Source organism: Mizuhopecten yessoensis, unplaced genomic scaffold, assembly GCF_002113885.1.
Source record: "Mizuhopecten yessoensis strain PY_sf001 unplaced genomic scaffold, ASM211388v2 scaffold8123, whole genome shotgun sequence".
Classification (NCBI taxonomy): Eukaryota; Metazoa; Mollusca; class Bivalvia; order Pectinida; family Pectinidae; genus Mizuhopecten; species Mizuhopecten yessoensis.
In genome coordinates, this window is record NW_018407390.1 from 3,058,041 (window position 1) to 3,082,425 (window position 24,385).

Below are 24,385 nucleotides of genomic sequence, written 5' to 3' on the forward strand. Positions count from 1 at the left end.
ACAACACAATCACCATGTCCAACGTACGCTACTGTACACTGCTACGTAAAACTTAAGGCCATATTTGAACTGACCTCGTCAGATCATAGATAAATATCATATATCCCAACAGATAACTCAACAATACAACATATTAACATTTAGTGTTGTTGAGTATAGAGTACAACTAGCGACAAAGTCAATTTTATAGTATTAAAGTTTTCATATAATAAACTAATGTTTAACCGTCAAAAAGGTATGTATATTAAAATGTAAAACGTTATATTGATACCTATACAAACTTATTGTTATAATTGTGTTTTTACCAATGACTTATCGTGAAAAGCATTTCAAAATCTAAACTTAAGTATTACGATACAATTGGTATTGAAAATTATTTCGACTGATAACGACATTGTGTCATTGGTTGACTTTGTTTCGTTCTATTGTGTCCACTATCACTATTATGAAACAAGAAAATAGATCCCGAACAACTGAAACACGAATCACAATTCGTACTTTTCTGACAATCCTTTGTTCGTACTTTTCTGACAATACTTTGTTCGTACTTTGAATAGCAAATACAAAGTGTTGATTGTGGTTTGATACCGGCGTCAAAAAATATATAGACATGTGGTTAGTTTTCATTTCGGATTTCCACATCGGATCCCACTAGATATCGCATCCCCTTATGCTAATAAATCATTATTAGTATAAGGGGGTGCGATATCTAGTGGGGTGAGATACGTAAACAGATAATATTATATATCTATTCTAGAACCCAATTATTAATTATCACAGTGATGTGCTAAATATAAATATATCACATAACTTCAAGTACCCGAGCACCTGTGGGCCCTATAGTCTAAACCCACGTGGATGCTGAAAGTGAAACCAATTCTGTTTGTTGTCATTTCCTCTGCTGTGGGGTGTAGTCTTTCACGAAATCCATTAGACTCTTGACCCAAAATTCACATTCAAATTGATAGAAGTATCTCGGTACTTCGAACCCTCTATCGAAAGCTCCTGTAGCGTAACATTATGGATAATATTTAGATCGGCAGTCACTTAGAAGTTGTACATCAACTGTAATCGAAAAGCTTTCATGCATTGGGTTTAGAATAACTAAGAAAATGGTAGCGGTAGTTTTTAATCTAAATTATGGTGGAATGTCAATCTATACCCAGAGCTGTCGTTCTTTACACTTAGTGAGTTAAGGAACGATAACTCTTGGTAGAGATTGGTGGTATGTCAGCTTCTACCGACTATAAGCCCTTGGCGGCAAACTCGACTTTCATAACATGTATAGCAACAGGAGGCTCGTGAATAACGGTACCAATAGGCTAAACGTTGTACGTGACGTCTTCAAAATGTACATTAGGTACCTGGAAGAATATCGACCGTCAAAATACAGTCAGAAATGGACAATGTCACATGAACAAAAATCATATAAGTTTTCTCTGAAGTTTTTTTTTATCTACTTTGATTTGATATTTTTCTGTGCTTCGCCATGATGTTGTACGTTATCTAAGAAATCTTCTGTTATAACTGTTCTATTCGTAATGTCGCTGTCAATGTTAACTGAAATTCAAGGTAATCCGTTAGAGTAAACACACATATTATTAGTTATCTCTGGGTTAGGAGGAGTGTACGGGCTGATAGACCCCGTTGGGTTTTATAGACCCCGAGCCGTAGGCCAGGGGTCTATGAGCCCGTTGACCCCTCCTATCCCAGAGATAACGAATTTGTCACTTAAACAGGTTGGGCACAACGGCGCATTTATGGATTATATTGAAAGAATGACGCCCTTTTTTGCTCCAGGTGTTTAAAAGAACTGCATGTGTCGGGGCGGGGGTCACTTTATTCCCCAACTCAGTAATAGAATTGTTACTCAAATGGGTAACTTTTACCTAAATACAGGCTTATTACCCATATGCGATGTTGTGCCCAACCTGTTAAACTTGACAGCTACTCAAAATAGCCCCTACCGGAAACCTTTTGGCTTTTCGGCAATATTTCGGACAATAGTAAGAGTACACAACTATCTTAGTAATTAGCACCCTATAGCTAGCGGCCCCCTCATTGCCTTTTTGTTGCATTTGCTGTAGTTTTAGATTGTTTTTAGGATATTTCATCCTATGAATGATTGGCAAACCTCGAACGCTTGTGTGTGTCGGACGCCATCTTTGTTGTCATGAAGAGAAATTCTGGTTTGAGTTATCTTCCCATTGCACGTGATTTTATAGACCCCGACAGAGCGGGGTCTATAGAAATATAGACCCCGGCAAGATATCAAATCAGAAAGAGTGTTACAAATTAGAAGGGTGACACATATATATGTACTGTAACGAGCGTCCGGTGCCCACGTCTCAACGGACGGCGTCGAAGAAGATCACGGTCGGATATATCTCCTCTATGTCAGGTCCGAGAACAATGGTCAAACAGTTTAGTGGTCCAATTTAATCTCAGTGAAAACTCTAAATATCAACGAAGAGCCCAATAGACAGGTACAAATATATTTTATTAATGGAATAAGTAAATTACGAAGGTATATCTATAGAGTACATATCAGGATAATAAAACAGTACAAACAAGGCATCGTTACACAGGTCCTAGCACCAGACAAAAACAATGTGTACACAACCACTCTGAAGTTTTAAAATATTAGCCCACACTAACTGACTGTGTTTACTGTAAAATATCCCACTAATCACTAGAGATTTTTTACCTTTTATTTTAAGCCACCTAAATTCTAATGTGATATGTAGTCCAGCAAAAATACTAGAAAACTTCAACTTTTGAGATATTTTACAATAAAATGACAATTCAGCTATAAATAGCCAAATACTGGGATTTCAGCTTATATCCAATGACAATGCTGATAAATAAGGGAGTAGTGTCCCTTGAGCCGGTGGCTCTAACCTGTTCAGAGGCGACCGTCTGCCAGCGAAGACACTGATAAACTAAAGAAAAAGGTCCGATCCGACCTGTATTTATAACCTTCTAAATATTACTAGTCAGGAGAGGTCCGGTGATTAGTCGGGAGAGGTCCGGAGACACTCCTTTCCCATAGGATTGCATGTAAAAGTAATTACCTTTATCTCACACGACTTCTCATAATATCCGATCAAACAACAAGTGCTTTGTGTTAAAATAATTGTACAGAGTAGAAAAATACGTGTAAAACTACTATTTAATACCGCTAAAGCTATGGATTATAAATAGTCCGAGGGGCTTCTCCAAGTGACTAAACATCTAAAACATCACTAAAAGACATAAATTTTGGCCAAAAAGGTTAGCATACTCTTTACATATAATAATGACTTAATGTCCATCAATCTACCATGTTTACACGACTATGAAGTTAAGAATAAATGTAAGTAGTATCGAGCATCTCGCATAGTCAGCTTCCAAAATGGCGAATAACAAAATTAACAGGAAAATCATGTCATTTCTACAATGTTCTGTAGTTGTAATATGAACAATCAATATTTTAAAAAACGTATGTACAAACAAGTTCTGGACTATGAAATTGGACATAAATTGCTGTTATTTATTTAGTTAAAACCGGTCACACAGGCGCACGGCGATATGTAAACAATCAACACTATCATAGAATTTGGAGCCAGAACCCTAGTCCGAATTATTCTGACGTTTTATCGACTTTTTTTTTTATATCGGTCTGTCGTCGATTAACGTCAGAACTCCGGCCCTCTATAATATGGGGGAAATATGCGACCCGCATATAAGGTAATAAGTTGGCTAAGTGACAAGCGGTCGTACATGCATTCACTCACACACCTTTACACACACACTGGTTAGTGTTTAATATACTTTTTTACGCTAATACAAACATTACATACAACTATATTAATGCATATACCAAATGCACACGTCGAATTACATAACGGTTCATCATCAATAATCAGTGTTCGTTTTTTTCATCGTCATCAAAATAATTAAGATACTAGGCTAATCCCGGAGACTGATTTGAAAATTCAAATCGATTATTCCGGTTCGTTTGTATTCCTCGACTGCTTGGTTAACTTGTCTGTTCACCGTTCGTACCTTTAGCGTTTGATTTTGCTTTTCGAGAATAGATTGAAGTTTTTCGTATTGGTCACAAATTGTTTTCTTTAATGTGCTATTTTCTTCTATCTTTTCCTCTAGTTGTTTCTCTGTTTTCTTTATCATGCAGTTGAGTTCCTGTATCTCAAAGTTCTTGCCGCGGAGACGGAGAAGACGATCATTGTCAGTTTGACGCATTTCTTTCTGTATCTCTTGTAAGCGTGTAAATTCTTCTCTTAAATGTTTCTCTTCACCTGAAGACTGTTGAAGTATTCCGAGAGTTCTCTTATTCAACTCATGCAGTTCATGAAGATGTTTCTGATCTTCTTGTCGTAACAACTCCGCTTCTGTCTGTTTCTTTCGTATGTGGGACACGTCCTCTACAATTCTTTTCATCCTTTCTTCATGTTTCCGTTCAGCATCAGCAAACATTTCTTTCATAGCGCCAAGAAGTTCTCCACCAGGAGCACCGGCTGCCGTTGCAGACTCTACCTGCTGCAGAATAAAAATAAAGTGTGTGTCTGTTTACATATTCCCGTTACCTGTCTTTTCAAAGTAGGCAAGCAATTCTGCTCGTATATTGATAATCGAAATAAAAACCTATTCAGTTTGATTTATTCGAATTTGTTTTGCTTCAGTTTGAGTTTAGAGTAGAATATTCGAACGGTATTTTTTTCACAATGCTTACGTCGTTTTACTAGGGCAATCAAATTATTTCAGGAAACTTCAAACTTTCGTTATAGAGCGAGCTCTAGAGAACACATTGCTACGCCTATAGTTGCCTCTAATCACTTATTTGTATTTGACGTTCCACTAAGTTTAGAACAATTAGGTACATGTACTATAAGAGTAAAAGTAAGGAATGAGCAATAAGTCGTCCTAAAAACAGAAATGTAGCTTGCCATGACAGCATAAGAAAACAATAATTAGGATTTTCCTGATTGCATAAAAAAAATCATCATTATCATTTACACATTGTTTGAATTATAACATTCTAAACAACAAGTTTGACTATATATAGGATTTTACATTAGTTTCCATTACATATGAGATTTATGAAACGAGTCTAAGAATTTTTCAATTTATCGAGCCTTTGGCGAGCTAAAATTAAAAAATCCGTGACGAGTTGCATAAATTTCATATAAAATGAAAACGAGTGTAAGATCCTTTTTATCACATAATTAAGTTTTGTAGCATTTATTCGTGTAAAACAACAATTGACATGAAACCTTGAAATGTAAAAAGCCGCCATTTTGACTCCAGTGCGTAAGTTTGTGGCGTCATATACTTGTCCTAGGCGTGACGTCGCAATTGAAACAATTGAAACTTACGACCAATCATAGGGCTGATAGGGTATATAACATGGGTTAATACGCCAAAAAATATGACATGGGTATATTTACTGAATAACACAGTACATTATATGATAAATTCCCTTTCCTTTCCTCAGTAATAACACACGCCACTCCTGGTCATGTTATGGATATGTCACGGTTCGCTACGTGTTAGAATTGAATTTAAACTGAAGTTAGAAAATCAATATAATTCATACAATGTAACATCATCTAGACTGGAACTTCCTAAACTTATCTCGATTTGTATTCTGGCTTACCTCAGAGTGAATTGTTCTGTTAGGGTCCGGCTCTGAAAAGGGAAACCAGTTTTGAAAAGAAACAATTTCATGTTCTCGGTAACGCATTATGTTTTTAACAATAACTTGAACAAATCTTATAACTGTAATGTTGTTGTAACGTGATGTTTAGGATATTGACTGTGGAATATTTACACAAACCCGTACAAGCTACAACACTTAGCATTGCAAGGACTTTTAATTGCTTGGTGACATGTGGTGTAATTACGGGTGGATGTCCATTGACTGATGGTTGCTCGCCTATGCACAACCCATAAACTGTACAAAACACAGCATTGTACTACTGTATATCAATAAAATACTGTATAGAAAAAGAGCATGATTAAAGGGTATGTCAGGTTTATTCAATATTACCTGTTCTTTCCATGGTTTCCACCAAATTATGAAATCCCTCTGCCTTCAATGCGGTCTTAAACGTACTGTAGGCCAGTTTGTGCCCTGATGATGTCAGAAAAGAAATAAATTTACTGAACTGGTTGTGTCGGTCTGAAATTTGGTCAAATTGTGCAAGAAACTCGAACTTGAACACACCTTTCTCGATCAGTGTATGTAGAATAGGATGAATACTGATCATCACACTTTCTCTCAACACGGTCAAGTTCTCAGTAATCTTACTTTTGTCCTCTTCATTCATGGTTAGATCATATATGTGTATATGCGGATCTTGACGATTATGTCGCTGTCACTAGGAACTTATTTACTCAGATATCACTACGTGATGTGCAGTTAACAGTAAATACGGATGATAACATATCTTAAAATATCTTACTTCTCACACATTGTTATAGTCAAATAATGATAATAATATTTAGCATAAAGCGATATACAGGATTCAAATGATTATTGATATAGCTTGTGTTACACGTATCAACACAAATCTTTTGACGGAACTATGTTTCAACAGAACAAGAAGGAAGTTGTATGCTTGATAATGTGTATACATTTTTATAAACTTAAACCTGCCATAAATTCTCTAAAGTGAGGTCAAGGAAAAAACTCATAATTGCTTTGGATATCTATTTTATGAATAGCATTGCTCGCATAACTAGCGACGTGACACAAAGTTGCGCTCGGTTAAGTATTACATGTCGATGTATTTTAAAAAATATTTAAAAAAATAAAAGTTGACTTACTCAGACAATGTGTCGATTGATCATTACACATGTGTAACAAGAAGAAATGGTACATGTATTTATGATTTTAACCATTTGTTTCGTCGCAGTTGAACTTTTACCCAATGGACACACCAACAGTCCTAACAATTACAATATCAAGCTGGAAAACCTTATGGGAAATCTAAAGAAACAATTAACTGTCTTCCTGGCACAAGCTTCATTTCATTCACTTCCTTATTCAATAAGCCCATATATAATGTGGCATAAATATGTGTTTTAAGCCCATATGTGATATGGCACAAATATGTGTTTGAGCCCATATGTAATGTGGCACAAATATGTGTTTTAAGCCCATATGTAATATGGCACAAATATGTGTTTAAGCCCATATATAATGTGGCACAAATATGTGTTTTAAGCCCATATGTGATATGGCACAAATATGTGTTTGAGCCCATATGTAATGAGGCACAAATATGTGTTTTAAGCCCATATGTGATGTGGCACAAATATGTGTTTTAAGCCCATATGTGATGTGGCACACATATGTTTTAAGCCCATATATGATGTGGCACAAATATGTGTTTTAAGCCCATATGGATGTGGCACAAATATGTGTTTTAAGCCCATATGTGATGTGGCACAAATATGTGTCATTAAGCTCATTGGTGATGTGACACCAATATGTGTCTTTAAAACTATCGAAGATGTGGCACAAATGTGTCTTTAAGCCTATTGGTGATGTGGCACAAATGTTTGTCTTTAAGCCTATTGGTGATGTGGCACAAATGTTTGTCTTAAAGCCCTTATGTGATGAGTCAAAAATATGTGTCAATAAGCTCATTTCATTGGTGATGCAGCACAATTATGGGAATTAAAGCCTTGATGTGATGGGTCAACTGATTGTTTGTGTGGCACAAAATGAATCTTTAAGACCATTAGTAATGTGGCACAAATATGTGTCTTTAAGACCGTTGGTATTGTGGCACAAAAATGTATCTTTAAGCCTATTGGTGATGTGGCACAAATAAGTATCTTTAAGCCTATTGGTGATGTGTCACAAATATGTGTCTTTAAGCCCATCGGTGATGTGACACAAATATGTATCTTTAAGACTTTTGGTGATGTGGCACAGATATGTATCTTTAAGCCTATTGGTGATGTGACACAAATAAAAATGTATCTTTAAGCCTATTGCTGATGTGACACAAATATGTATCTTTAAGCCTATTGGTGATGTGTCACAAATAAATATGTATCTTTAAGCCTATTGGTGATGTGGCACAAATAAATATGTGTCTTTAAGCCTATTGGTCATGTGACATACATATGTATCTTTAAGCCCATTGGTGATGTGACACAAATATGTATCTAAGCTATTGGTGATGTGCCACAAATATGGATATTTAAACGTATTGGTGATGTGGCACAAATTTGTATCTTTCAGCCCATTGGTGATGTGACACAAATAAATATGTATCTTTAAGCCTATTGGTGATGTGACACAAATATGTGTATTTTAGCCCATCGTTGATGTGGCACAAAATATCTCTCTTAGCCCATTGGTGATGAGCTCCAATATGTGTCCTGAAGCCCATTAGTGATGAGACACAAATATGTCTTTAAGACCATTGCTGATGTGGCCCAAATATGTGTCTTTAAGCCCATTGTTGTTGTTGCACAAAAATGTGTCTTTTAAGCCCATGGTTGATGCGTCACAAAATATCTCTCTCAGCCCATTGTTGATGTGGCACAAAGATGTGTCTTTAAGCCTATTGGTGATGTTGCACACAATTGTGTCTTTAAACCCATTGGTGATGAGCTCAATTATGTGTCTTAAAGCCTATTGGTACCAATATTCACGAGCCTCCTGTTGCTATACATTTTATGAAAGTCGGGTTTGCCGCCAAGGGCTTAGAGTCGGCAGAAGCTGACATGCCACCAATCTCTACCAAGAGTTATCGTTCCTTACACTCACTAAGTGTAAAGAACGACAGCTCTGGGTATAGATTGACATTCCACCATAATTTAGATTAAAAAACACCGCTACCATTTCTTAGTAATTCCAAACCCAATGCTTGAAAGCTTTTCGATTACAGTTGATGTACAACTTCTTAGTGACTGCCGATCTAAATATTATCCATAATGTTACGCTACAGGAGCTTTCGAAAGAGGGTTCGAAGTACCGAGATACTTCTATCAATTTGAATATGAATTTCGGGTCAAGAGTCTAATGTTTTTCGTGATAGACTACACCCCACAGCAGAGGAAATGACAACAAACAGAATTGGTTTCACTTTCAGCATCCACGTGGGTTTATTCTATAGAGCCCACAGGTGCTCGGGTACTTGAAGTTATGTGATATATTTATATTTAGCATACACTGTGATAATTAATAATTGGGTTCTAGAATAGATATATAACATTATCTGTTTACGTATCTCACCCCACTAGATATCGCACCCCCTTATACTAATAATGATGTATTAGTATAAGGGGTGCGATATCTAGTGGGATACGATCTGGAAATCCAAAATGAGAACTAACCAAATGTCTATATACTTTTTGACGCCGGTATCAAACCACAATCAACGATCTGTATGTGTGAATTATGTTTGCTATTCAAAGTACGAACAAAGTATCGACAGAAAAGTACGAATTGTGATTGGGGTTTCAGTTGTTCGGGATCTATAAGTTTAATAATAGCGTTGCTTCCTTTCGACTGTACTGCCCACCTTGTATCTTAAATACTATGTCTGATAATGGACACAATAGAACGAAACAAAGTCAACCAATGACACAATGTAGAATATCAGTCGAAATAATATTCAATAACAACTGTGTCGTAATACTTAAGTTTAGATATTGTAATGCTTTTCACGATTAGTCATTGGTAAAAACACAATTATAACAATATAAGTTTGTATAGGTATCAATATAACATTTTACATTTTAATATACATACCTTTTTGACGGATAAACATAAGTTTATTATATGAAAACTGTTATACTATAAAATCGACTTTGTCTCAAGTTGTACTCTTTACGCAACAATACTAAATGTTAATATTTTGTATTGTTGAGTTATCTGTTGGGATATATAATATTTATCTATGATCTGACGAGGTCAGTTCAAATATGGCCTTCAGTTTTACGTAGCAGTGTACAGTAGCGTACGTTGGACATGGTGATTATGTTGAACAAAGAATAACTACTGTAATTATTACATGTATCAAAATTAAAAAATAAATCATCTCTAAAATTGGCATATACATGATTAAGTGGACTATGCAGGCTTCATAATTTGTCATGAAAATTAACCTTTGATTTAAAACTTCAGTTTTGGTCAATTTATAAATCTGTGCCTACACAACAAAATGTAGATTTTCATGAGGTCTATTGTTTTGTTCTCACGTGTATATATTGTGAAAATTCCACCGGAGTGACCTATGCTTAAACGTGGGCATTTCTTTTACCGAGTAGGTGATAATTAGTTTAAGACTGCTTTAAAAAAAACTATCTGCAGAGGTCAAATTTTGGGTTTCATTTGAGAAAAAAATTCTAGAAAAAAACAACATTTGTCCATATGTTGATGTGTTGTGCAGGATGATCCACTTTCCATGTTTACCTGAGACATGTCCTTTATTTTTAGGATAAGGGCATTTTGACTGTACAGTGTTACCTTAACACACGGTTTCACAATCAGCTTTTTCACTATGTCGTGGAAACTGTCCATAAAGCTTTTCCTGGGATCTGACAGTTCTGTGTTATTTTTTTTCGATTTTTATTTGTTTTCGTCAACAATTAGTGGAATTGCTTTGAGGCTACAGATAAATCTATAATTAGATCTGGGATCGTTAACATCGTCACGATCTTATTTGGTATTACCGTCTTGTACGGTGTCAGTAAATGATAACAAAGGTGTATGGTGGTTCATTGGTATGCAATTTAAATATGAAAACATTCAATAGGACTTTATTTAATGCATTCTTTGAAATATATTTCACCGATAATACAGTGAATATATAACGCATACACTACAGTAAACTTCCTGGATATTATATAGCAAGGTTTGGATAAGTTCCACTGAGACCTCACACGCTACGTGCATTTAAGGATAAATTATAAATATTCTACTCAAATTATTTTCACATACATCCACTAGACCATAATAATTACCATGGTGATCATAATCAAAACTGTTTACCCTAAATACCAAGGTTACAGACCTGACGAAAACGGTGATGACTCGCATATCATATAAAATAACTGTAATTAACACTGAGAAACACTTAAGGACGAAAAAATCAATTCTACGACTTAATCTACCTTATTATACCAGTAAACTTCAATTAGCATTGAATTTTACAAAACACAATCTAAATCATAAATTCATGACCCAACTTAATGACGTACCAGCTAAATAATCTATGCATGGCTAACTTAATGATGTACAATCTAAATCATATTTGCATGGCCCAAATTACGGAAACACTCTCCAAATTAGCGGAGCACCATTTAAATTTAAAAACCATATCCAAGTTATCGGGACATGGACCAGTTTTCAGGAACAACAACCAATTTTCAGGGACAACAACCAATTTTCAGGAACATAACAATTCAATAAGATTGTGCCTTTGTTCCCGAAAACTGGTCGTTGGCCCCCGAAAATTAAGTCGTTGTCCCGCTCACTCGCACAGCGGTATTCCCTTTGATGTAGCCGCGCTCCGGCGAAGCCCGTACAGGTGAGGCAGTCTATAGTCCCTGCCTTGCTGGCCGTGTTGTCGGTATAGCTATGCAAAGACGGTTGCTCTAATTCCGTAATCAAAACGATATAATAACACAGGTCGATAGTACACTTATATTTACTTCGAATGAAATAAATAAAGACCAAGGAAATAATGCTTATTTTGTACTACGGCCAGGGTTAGGATCGAAATGAACGACCATTTGAGAATAATGCATAACTTTTACCGTATTGCTGAACTGGTGCTTTGATACATCACTCCAGGGACACATGAAGCCAGTATATACGTCTCTGATCACTCATATAATAATCAAAGACACAATATGAACTCTCAATATTAACGATATTTAATGACGAACGATAAGTACGTCCCGATGTCGTATACAACTTATATTACGTAAACTATATCCCCCGGCTCCGTTCGGTCCGAGGTACTAGTTGTCCAGTATTTATTGATAAACTCGTGCAAATGATGAACCGATTGTGTAAATGTTCATAAACGAACCACTGTATATATATATATATGTTAAGACAGTTTACGTTCCTATTTTGCTTCATATACCTTTCAATCGTTTTTTATGTTGTTAATAGTTTTGTGATTTATATAATCCTCTTAGTAAGGAGATTCCCGATCACCTGTCCTCTCAGCTTTTAATTTCTATTGTATTTAACATAAATGTATTTTATTCATATTTTGGTGTTTTTTTAATCATTACTGATATAATTTCAATTAAATGGAACTTTATCTTTCCTGTACTGTCGTAAGAATATCCCTTCTGATTTAATGTTTCATGTTATAATATTTAAGGTTGAACTTTCTATTTAGTTTAGGTTATCGGGTGATAAAGAAAAAATAATTTACCCGGGTTCCATTGTAGTTATCACCCGATAACCTAAATTGAATAGAAAGTTAATCCTTATATTTATAGCCTTTTTCTTTACATAAAACGCGTCCATTTATGTCATCAAAGTAAACGTATGTAAATGAACACACAATCCAGCCGTCCTGTCAGTCAACAACGTGACGTCATCGGAATGTATGAATTTCAACAATGTATGTTTACATTTCAACAATGTATCTTTTGCATGAATACACTAATGAGTTACACATCTGGTATCCGAGGTACTCCTGTTAACTTCCTAAAACAGCAATGTAAGCTCCCGGGTTGTTGAAACTTCGAGTGATAATGACAATGATCTCCACAAAGGCTTTCATTAGAAAAAATACCATTTAAGTTACGTACACTTATGTGTTTAAAGTGAACGAAATTTTCGAAATATCTTGTTTCTTTATTCATTTAAAGCGAACTTAACCATTTCAGAAAGATAATGTGCATCCGTATGTCAGTTATCAAAACTGTATAAAGTAAAGAGAGAAAAAAAATAGAGCATTATTCTTAACCAGAGACGTTATATTACAATATATACGACTTTGGTGTATAGTCTAAACAGTTGCTCTCGTCTAACGAACCTGTGATTACTAAAATTTAGAACCTATGAAACTTCTTATATAAAAGGCTAAGCGTGATCCGGTTGTTAAATATATGAATTATCAGAATTAATATTGAATATTGTATTACCTGTCTTCAGACAGAGACATATAAAGCCGTAAGTAGTATATACGTTTCCGCTTCAGGTCAACCATGACAATCAGAATAATATATAAACTAAAGGTATTTTGTTTTGGTTTCCTTTCTATCATAACCAGATACCTTCTCTGTATTAACGTAATATATTAGGTATCAGTACATTTCACTCATAGTTCCAGTAGTATTAGTAATCATTATCAAATACATATATAGATAAAATATATTGCCGTGTGAATGATGTAATTGATATACAATATGTGTTAAGATAAGTTCTGTGCACTGATCTTACACGAAAATGGCACCGTTTCATTGGTTGATATACCTGTCAATCACGCGCGGTAGAGAGGTGGGCCCTCGCGATGATTGGTTGATGTTCTTGTCGATGCTCCGCTGTTGTTTGATTGACAAGAATATCACGGGCCGTAATTCTCGTCACATTCTGGTGCATGTACTCGCAGTGACATTTGGTATTTCTTTTTCTGTTTCCTGTTGTACAATATATTTAAACTTGAAAGTGACATTCGTTCTGAATTCTTTTTTAATTGGTGCAAGCATCCCATGCATACAATTTTATTATGAGAAAGTAGGTTTACTTTGTTTGTAATGTATAATCGTGCACAGAAACCTTACATGTGGATGTACATTGTATTGGACATGTATGTTGAAATTGTAGGTGTATAAATATAGCTGTTGGTCTGTATGAACTTTCTAACTAAGCATTGAAGGATAATTAAATGTAATCACTACTTGTAAGCGTCAAGGAAAAATCATTAAACTAAGGAACTGTGACAATGTATTATGAGAATTATCGGTGTTCATGTTAAAATATAATAGACAAAAGCAAATATTTATTTATAGGACTGTTTTGCTATTGCTAATACTGAAATACTTTTTTCCTGCTAACACAATGTTCAAATACTAAAGTGACATTTGTACTGAATTCGTTTTACTTAGCGCAGGCAGCCTGGTCCTCGCATAAAATGTTAGTGAAAAAGTGGGTTGACTTGGTATGTAATGTATAAAAAGCTGTATTTGACAAGAGGGTATAATTGTACAAGTATGTGCAAAATGTTGTTGAATGTATAGGTAAGTGGTTGTTATGAAAAAAACATGTTGATATGATTGATTGTACATACGTGTGCATGTTTATATGTTTGCAGGTAGGTTGGCCCAGTTAATTATTTCTTTAACAAAGGAAAAATCTTGTTATTTCATTATCTGATTAAGTAACCAGCAACCGACCGTGGAGAAGTTGATTTGTACTTTAATTTTTAAATCATAGTATACTGTAAAAGCATATATTTACGTTGGTGGTTAAATTTCGTTGTTTTGGATTTGGGACAAGTTCGTGGGGAAAATATTTCGTGAAATCAATATTTTCAAACCCAGTTATTTTATGTTTGACACCTGGACAATAAGACTTACCGTACATCGCCCGAGGTGATCACCCATCCACTCCAGGTGAAATTTTCACACCTCGCTTCACCCCAGTCAGTGGAAAACAATAGATCGACCATCGCCCGATGGTCACCGTACTGCTTGCGAGGTTCAGGTAAGACCCGGCGAGATAAACTCACACTATGGGTATCGGTCAAATCCGTCATGCTCTATAATTTACATACAAAGAGCGATGTAACAAACGCTTGATTGACGCGCTATAGTTATAAGTGTTTAACTCTGTGTCTGTGACGATAAGTACACCGTTTATCATGACCTGTGTCTAAATGTAAATACAGCATGGTTTGTAATTAAAGTAATAGTTTATTTCATATTTTCGCTAATTTCTATTTCGTGCGATTAAAATTTCGTTGGGATTATATTTCATGGTTTTCTTTAAACCACGAAATAAACGAAATTAAATCCCCAACGAAATATTATGCTTTTACAGTAATCTGTATTTAACGTTGAAATAGTGTCTCATAGGTCAACTTGGCCGGATAATTAATTCTATCAATTTTGTTTCAACTAGAAACTTTAAATTGTGAATGGATATGTGACTCTTTAATAAAATAAATTATTATTATAAGGGTTAATATATATCACAAGACATCCAATCGACATTAGCCTATAATTGGATGACAACACGTAATCACCTTTTGTCATGCTGTGTACACAAACGCCAATCATGTCGTCGTTGAACAGCACTACTACGTGACCAGTTTCTGTGCAGGATTATATATATTGCAAAGTTACTGTACCGTTACAGTCCAAATATACGGAAATGTATCAGTGAAAAATGTTAACAAATAACTTCAACGTTGGTGTCTTCTGTGTTTGAGTGTCAAAAAAACGTATAGCATATTTTCGGTATTACCGTTTAATGACAAATTGACTACACTGTGTCGTCCTTATGTTAGGTCGACAATTCAAATAAACAACAAAATACCGACAGTTACACATTGAATATCATTATACAATACAGTACTTATTGATGCGATGCTAAGTTATATCGAGGACTTAGATAATCTGAGTCCGTGATTATATTTATCTCGAAAATATAATTGAATTATGAAGGTTAAACTTTTTCTCTCCATATACATGTAATATACACAAGTTATAATTTAACATCTTGGTTCAATAATGTAAAGCAACTCGATCCACTCCTTTAGCCGGCTTAGTTTTAAAATTTGGGTACAGGTACATCACACTAAACACACCGTGTCCAGTGCTTGATTGATAGGTTTTGCGTCCGCTTCACTACCGAGTAGTTTGGATAATCACAGGTAAAATATACAGGTGTGAAACCACGTGATTATGTGGCTTTTCAAAGCAATAAACTGAATTGAATTGGATTACCAGGTACAGTTTTCTTACCTGTGGGTCTTACCTGGGAATCTCCAATTAACTCATTACAGCATAATTATGACAGTGGTAATACAGAACTTGTGTGGTGTTTGATCACACCTCTAACCCCCTTAGAGCACAGGTCTGTTATTTCAACCGGCAGGTGTGATATGCTTGAATCTACCTGAAACTATGCTTTACCTGTGACTACATGTGCCATTGTAATTATCCATGTATACAGCTAATAATGTTTAAATATCATATCAGCATGGTAATAATGTAATGTGATCGCACTGCCAAAGTATTATAAAACATTTCTAATTTACATTTATATCATGGCAGCACCCCTACCTCTACAAAATTATAGAAACAACCTATATACTGAAAATATTCCGTTATCATAATTCTAATCAAAGACGAATAAAACCAGTATATACGTACGTATCCGCTATAATTTTGTTTATGATACATTGTATCTTATTAAACATTATTAATTCAATTCAGGTTATTGCATTGGATATCCACATAATCACGTGGTTTTCACACCTGTACATCTTACCAGTGATTGACCGAACTACTCGGTAGTGAAGCGGACGCAAAACCTATCAATCAAGCACTGGACACAGGTGTGTTTAGTATTTTGTACCTGTCGCAAATTTCACACCTAAGCCGGCTCAAGGAGTGGATCGAGATGCTTTTCATTATTGAACAAAGATGTTTAATTATATCTAAGTCCGTGGCATTACACATCAATAAGTACTGTATTGAATAATATCAAATGTGTAACTGTCGGTATTTTGTTGTTTATTTGAATTTTCGACCTAACATAAGGACGACACAGTGTCGTCGATTTGTCATTAAACGGTAATACCGAAAATATGCTATACGTTTTATTGACATTCAAACACAGAAGACACCAACGTTGAAGTTATTTTGTAAATATTTTTACTGATACATTTCCGTATATTTGGACCGTAGCGGTACAGTAACTTTGCAATATATATAATCCGGCACAGAAACAGATCACGTAGTAGTGCTGTTCAACGACGACATGACTGGCGGTTGTGTACACAGCATGCACCAGAGTGTGACGAGAATTACGGCCCGTGATATTCTTGTCAATCAAACAACAGCGGAGCATCGACAAGAACATCAACCAATCATCGCGAGGGCCCACCTCTCTACCGCGCGTGATTGACAGGTATATCAACCAATGAAACGGTGCCATTTTCGTGTAAGATCAGTGCACAGAACTTATCTTAACACCTACTGTATATCAATTACATCATTCACACGGCAATATATTTTATCTATATATGTATATGATAATGATTACTAATACTACTGGAACTATGAGTAAAATGTACTGATACCTAACATATTACGTTAATACAGAGAAGGTCTCTGGTTATGATATAAAGGAAACCAAAACAAAATACCTTTAGTTTATATATTATTCTGATTGTCATGGTTGACCTGAAGCGGAAACGTATATACTACTTACGGCTTTATATGTCTCTGTCTGAAGACAGGTAATACAATATTCAATATTAATTCTGATAATTCATATATTTAACAACCGGATCACGCTTAGCCTTTTATATAAGAAGTTTCATAGGTTCTAAATTTTAGTAATCACAGGTTCGTTAGACGAGAGCAACTGTTTAGACTATACACCAAAGTCGTATATATTGTAATATAACGTCTCTGGTTAAGAATAATGCTCTATTTTTTTTCTCTCTTTACTTTATACAGTTTTGATAACTGACATACGGATGCACATTATCTTTCTGAAATGGTTAAGTTCGCTTTAAATGAATAAAGAAACAAGATATTTCGAAAATTTCGTTCACTTTAAACACATAAGTGTACGTAACTTAAATGGTATTTTTTCTAATGAAAGCCTTTGTGGAGATCATTGTCATTATCACTCGAAGTTTCAACAACCCGGGAGCTTACATTGCTGTTTTAGGAAGTTAACAGGAGTACCTCGGATACCAGATGTGTAACTCATTAGTGTATTCATGCAAAAGATACATTGTTGAAATGTAAATATACATTGTTGAAATTCATACATTCCGATGACGTCACGTTGTTGACTGACAGGACGGCTGGATTGTGTGTTCATTTACATACGTTTACTTTGATGACATAAATGGACGCGTTTTATGTAAAGAAAAAGGCTATAAATATAAGGATTAACTTTCTATTCAATTTAGGTTATCGGGTGATAACTACAATGGAACCCGGGTAAATTATTTTTTCTTTATCACCCGATAACCTAAACTAAATAGAAAGTTCAACCTTAAATATTATAACATGAAACATTAAATCAGAAGGGATATTCTTACGACAGTACAGGAAAGATAAAGTTCCATTTAATTGAAATTATATCAGTAATGATTAAAAAAACACCAAAATATGAATAAAATACATTTATGTTAAATACAATAGAAATTAAAAGCTGAGAGGACAGGTGATCGGGAATCTCCTTACTAAGAGGATTATATAAATCACAAAACTATTAACAACATAAAAAACGATTGAAAGGTATATGAAGCAAAATAGGAACGTAAACTGTCTTAACATATATATATATATACAGTGGTTCGTTTATGAACATTTACCTCGGACCGAACGGAGCCGGGGGATATAGTTTACGTAATATAAGTTGTATACGACATCGGGACGTACTTATCATTCGTCATTAAATATCGTTAATATTGAGAGTTCATATTGTGTCTTTGATTATTATATGAGTGATCAGAGACGTATATACTGGCTTCATGTGTCCCTGGAGTGATGTATCAAAGCACCAGTTCAGCAATACGGTAAAAGTTATGCATTATTCTCAAATGGTCGTTCATTTCGATCCTAACCCTGGCCGTAGTACAAAATAAGCATTATTTCCTTGGTCTTTATTTATTTCATTCGAAGTAAATATAAGTGTACTATCGACCTGTGTTATTATATCGTTTTGATTACGGAATTAGAGCAACCGTCGTTGCATAGCTATACCGACAACACGGCCAGCAAGGCAGGGACTATAGACTGCCTCACCTGTACGGGCTTCGCCGGAGCGCGGCTACATCAAAGGGAATACCGCTGTGCGAGTGAGCGGGACAACGACTTAATTTTCGGGGGCCAACGACCAGTTTTCGGGAACAAAGGCACAATCTTATTGAATTGTTATGTTCCTGAAAATTGGTTGTTGTCCCTGAAAATTGGTTGTTGTTCCTGAAAACTGGTCCATGTCCCGATAACTTGGATATGGTTTTTAAATTTAAATGGTGCTCCGCTAATTTGGAGAGTGTTTCCGTAATTTGGGCCATGCAAATATGATTTAGATTGTACATCATTAAGTTAGCCATGCATAGATTATTTAGCTGGTACGTCATTAAGTTGGGTCATGAATTTATGATTTAGATTGTGTTTTGTAAAATTCAATGCTAATTGAAGTTTACTGGTATAATAAGGTAGATTAAGTCGTAGAATTGATTTTTTCGTCCTTAAGTGTTTCTCAGTGTAAACCTCCAAACACCTCTGACGTATAACTAGTTCAGGGAAATAGACACTGTATACACTTCTTATTTCTGTTTAACTATTTATATACTATAACCACGTGTTATGTCAATTTGATAGCGTAAACGGTTGTGACGTCTTAATTAAATTATGTGTATACTGTATAGATGGGAATGTTTGATTGTGTTGTGATTTTTCTAAGTAACTGCGTAATGTCGAACATAGCATACCTAACAATTCGTCAACATAATTTGAAGATAGCAATGCTCGTGATCAAATCTTAAGAGAGTATCATATGTCCCGTTTAACGTCAAAACGTCACACAATTCGAAACCTAGCTGCATTTGCTTAATTTCGTTTTGAAGCGTGACTTTTTCAACGCAATACGTAATGGATTTATTTAAATACAGAATGTAACTACCGTCAGAAGACAGTCGGCAATTGAAATCGTCCCATGAAAAAACCTGAAGAGCCCTGTGAAGGATGAAAGCAGATAGTTTTTTAGTCGGTCGTTAATAATATTTTTTCTATATTTATTTCCTTCACATGGACATTTAATCCTTTTTTATTATATATATATACATATATATATGTATAATAATAGAAAATAAACCTCAGTCATAGAGTTCGGAGTCAGAACCCCGTTATCATTTGCTGTAATGTTGTACAATATTTGGTGACAAGGCGTTGTATATATACTGGTTAGTGTTTGATATACTTCTTTACGCTAATATAAACATTTCCATCAGCTATATTAATGCATAAACCAACTCCACACGTCAAATTACATAATGGTTCAACAATGATAATCAGTGTTCAGTTTTTTCATCGTGAAAATACTTGTCAATTAAATGTTGACAAAATTGATTGTAAGTATATATTGCTGAATGTAAGTCGTCACCAAATTAATTAAGATACTAATCCCCGAAACTGATATGAAAGTTCATGTCGATTATTCCGGTTTTTTGGTATATCTTTATTGCTTGGTTACATTGTTCTTTCACCGTTCGTACCTTTCGAGTTTGCTTTTGCTTTCCGAGAACAGATTTAATTTGTTCGTATTGGTCACAAATTGTTTCCTTTAATATGCAATTTTCTTCTGTTTTTTCCTTTAGTTTTTTCTCTGTTTGCTTTATCTTGCAGGCGAGATCCTCTATCTCAAAGTTCTTTTCGCGGAGACGGAGAAGACGATCATTGTCAGTTTGACGCATTTCTTTCTGTATCTCTTGTAAGTGAGTATAGTCTTCTTTTAAACGTTTCTCATCATCTGAAGAATGTTGAAGTATTCCAAGAGTTTTCTTATTCAACTCATGCAGTTCATGAAGATGTTTCTGATCTTCTTGTCGTAACAACTCCGCTTCTGTCTGTTTCTTTCGTATGTGGGACACGTCCTCTACAATACTTTTCATCCTTTCTTCATGTTTCCGTTCAGCGCCAGCAAACATTTCTTTCATAGCGCCAAGAAGTTCTCCACCAGAAGCACCGGCTGCCGTTGCAGACTCTACCTGCTGCAGAATGAAAATAAAGTGTTTATATGTTTATATATTCCCGTTACCTGTCTTATCAAAGCAGGCAAGTAATTCTACTCATATATTGATAATCGAAATAAAAACCTGTTTAGCTTGATTTATTCAAATTTGTTTTGCTTCAGTTGTTTGAGTTTAGAGTAGAATATTCGAACGGTATTTTTTTCACACTGCTTACGTCGTTTTACTTGACCTATCAAATTATTTCAGGAAACTTCAAACTTTCGTTATAAAGCGAGCCCTGTCTTAGAGACCCCGGCTCTAGAGAACACATTGCTACGCCTATAGTTTAACATATCAAGGTACCCAACACTTTTTCTCATTGCAGCATGCCTTTAATCACTAATTTGTATATGACTTTCCAGGCAGTTTATATCAATTAAGTACATGTACTATAAGAGTAAAAGTAAGGAATGAGCAATAAGTCGGTCTTTATTGAGCCATTTATGACTTTCGTCCTAAAAACATAAATGTAGCTTTCTTTCCATGACAGTACAAGAAAAAAACATTGAGGATTTTCCTGATTTCATATAAACAAAACAATCATCATCATTTACACATTGTTTGAAATATAACATCCTGTACATCAAATTTGACTAAATTCATTTTCCTTTCCTCCGTAAAAACTAATAACACTCAAGCCTCTCCTGGTCATGTTATGGATATGTCACGGTTCGCTACGTGATCGAATTGAAATTAAATTGAAGTTAGAAAATCAATATAATTCATACAATGTAACTTCATCTAGACTGGATATCTTAAACTTATCTCGATTTGTATTCTGGCTTATCTCAGAGTGAACTGTTCTGTTAGGATCCGGCTCTGAAAAGGGAACCAGGTTTGAAAAGAAACAATATCAAGTTCTCGGTAACGCATTGTGTTTATAAAAGCAAACCAATCTTATAATTGTCATTTTGTTGTAACGTAATATTTAGGATATTGACTGTAGAATATTTACACAAACGCGTACAAGCTACAACACTTATCATTACACAGACTTGTATACCAATTGCCTGGTGACATGTGGTGTAATTACGTGTCGATGTCCATTGACTAGTGGTTGCTCGCCTACGCACAACCCATAAACCGTACAAAAAGACAACATTGTAAGACTGTTTATCGGTACAGTATGTAAAAGAGCATGAGAAAATATCACAAACTTTCCAGTAGATGCCCAGTGTAAATTCTTTCATTCCCTTGTAAATCCTGTCCTGACTTATAATGCAGAAGTATGGTACATGGATTTATACCAAAATATGTAAAGCAGAAAAATCAGATCAGGTAATAGCAATAAGCAGTTTGATTATTTCTCCTTTATTGACATACGCTAGGGATTCGGAAAAGAGCCGTAAATCTAGGCTCCAGAGCAGACCTGGGACATTATCCTATTGAGACCCTTATAAACACTCAAGCATGTGACTCTTTAAGTAGAATACTACAAGATTCAGACAATTTTAACCCTTTGATAAAGGAGGCTTATCTATCAAATAAAAAAATACATGAAAATGGCACATTTGCCTGGTTAAGTTATGTTAATGATATGACATTAGACAATGATGTACATCAAATTATACAGGATCCTGACGCATTGTACAGTAATTACCAACTTAAAATTAATACCAAGGAAAATATAAAAAAAGAAATATGAGATAAGATTCTTTAATAAACTAAACATTTCAATCGAGAGTAATACATCATCGATGTATAAAGACTTAAAGATGGAGTAAGTCCCTGAAAAATACCTTAACATTAACAGTAGTCATTTAAGTGAAATGTTTACTTCATTTCGTTTATGTGAACACAACCTGGAGCTAGCCATGGGGCGTCTCAAGAGTATACCAAGAGACCAGATATTCGGTAAAAAAATGTGGTGTTTTAGAAAATGAAGTACACTTCTTTTTTCACTGTTCCCTTAATGAATCTGTCAGAAAAGAATATTTCCAAAAATGCATTCCTAATCACAATGATGTTACCTTAGATACCAATTATTTGAACTCAATATTATCAACAAACAACTCGCAGTTTATATTGGACTATTGCTTATTCATTAAACAGTCTCTAGAACTGAGGAGAGTGAGCTTGCTATTTTGCCTTCAAACTGCTTTGTAGTTACAAATGTGCAAATAATTGTTTTGAATTTGAATTAAAGTTTATGTCAGGTTTATGCAATATTACCTTTTCTTTCCATAGTTTACACAAAAATCAAATCATGAAATCCTTCTGCCTTCAATGCGGTCTTAAACGTACTGTAAGCCAGTGTGTGCCCTGATGACGTCAGAACAGAAATAAATTCACTGAACTGTTTGGGTCGGTCTGAAATTTGGTCAAATTGTGCAAGAAACTCGAACTTAAACACGCCATTCTCGATCAGTATATGTAGTATTGGATGGATACTGACCATCACACTTTCTCTCAGCACGGTCAGGTTCTGAATAATCTTGCTTTTGTCCTCTTCATTCATGATTACACTTTGTAGATCATATACGGATCTTGACGGCGATGTCGCTTTCGATCGGAGCCTTTTTACTCAGATATCATTACGTGATTTGCAGTTAACGATATTTACTTGAGTATCTTCAGCGGATGATTAAATATTTTAAAAGTTCCGTGTATGGCATAAAGCGGTATACATGATCCCAATAATTATTTATATCGATTAATAGTATCAAAACGAAACTATTAAAGAACCATGTTTCAAAGGAAGAAGGAAGTTATATACTTTTCATGACAGTTCTGTGTTATTTCTTTTCTATTTTTATTTGTTTTCGTCAACAATTCGTGGAATTGCTTTGTGGTCGCCTAGTCTACAGATGAATCTATAATTAGATATTGGTTAACATCGTCAAGATCTTGGTTGGTATTACCGTCTTGTACGGTGTAAGTAAATGCTTACAAATGTGTATTGTGGTTGATTAAGTATAAAAAACATTCAATAGGAATTTGTCAAATACAATCTTAGACCAATTTTTCGCTATTCAAATATTCAATTTTCCTCCATCTCATTCAGTGGTTAGATTTTTAACTAATTGTTCTGTGGCAAAATGTGGAGGGAAGTGAGTTGTTTATAACTAGCGATAAGTTGTTATACTGTTTAGGTGCAACTTATCGAGGTAAGGAAATGATCGCAGCGTGTTTATCGCATTGAATAAATTAGCTGAATTTATACCCGCGATATATATAAAGCTTTATAAAATACACATATGATAGCTATATTTTCAATTATAGTATATCAGTTATATCTTCTTGTAATATGATGTATCTGTACATGTAACTGTTCTGTTTCACTGTGTATTGATAAAGGAGCGGATCGCTCCGAAAATTTGACAACCTTAACTTGTCCACACTGTTGGAATTACTTCTTTGCCCCATATACTATATACTATATTTTCCTTCGCAATGACTTA

At 34.9% G+C, this 24,385-nt stretch overlaps 1 protein-coding gene across 5 annotated transcripts; it reads right to left on the reverse strand.

Moving 5' to 3' along the window:
- Nucleotides 1-2,489: 2,489 nt before the first annotated feature.
- On the reverse strand, nt 2,490-23,171 carry LOC110455030. Of its 5 annotated transcripts, XM_021504916.1 has the most exons (4): nt 6,314-6,391; nt 6,053-6,136; nt 5,660-5,691; nt 2,490-4,542 (listed from the first exon to the last, which is right to left on the reverse strand). In XM_021504916.1, the coding sequence occupies exons 1-4, from the start codon at nt 6,330-6,332 to the stop codon at nt 3,952-3,954; spliced, it is 726 nt and encodes a 241-aa protein (XP_021360591.1). In that variant the 5' UTR covers nt 6,333-6,391; the 3' UTR covers nt 2,490-3,951. The 5 variants fall into 5 exon arrangements, 4 of the variants coding, with proteins under 4 accessions (XP_021360591.1, XP_021360592.1, XP_021360590.1 ...); XM_021504917.1 differs by lacking the exons at nt 5,660-5,691; nt 6,053-6,136; nt 6,314-6,391 and adding exons at nt 21,772-21,803; nt 23,157-23,171; XM_021504915.1 differs by having other exon boundaries at nt 2,490-4,539; nt 6,053-6,385.
- Between the last annotated feature and the right edge of the window lie 1,214 nt (nt 23,172-24,385).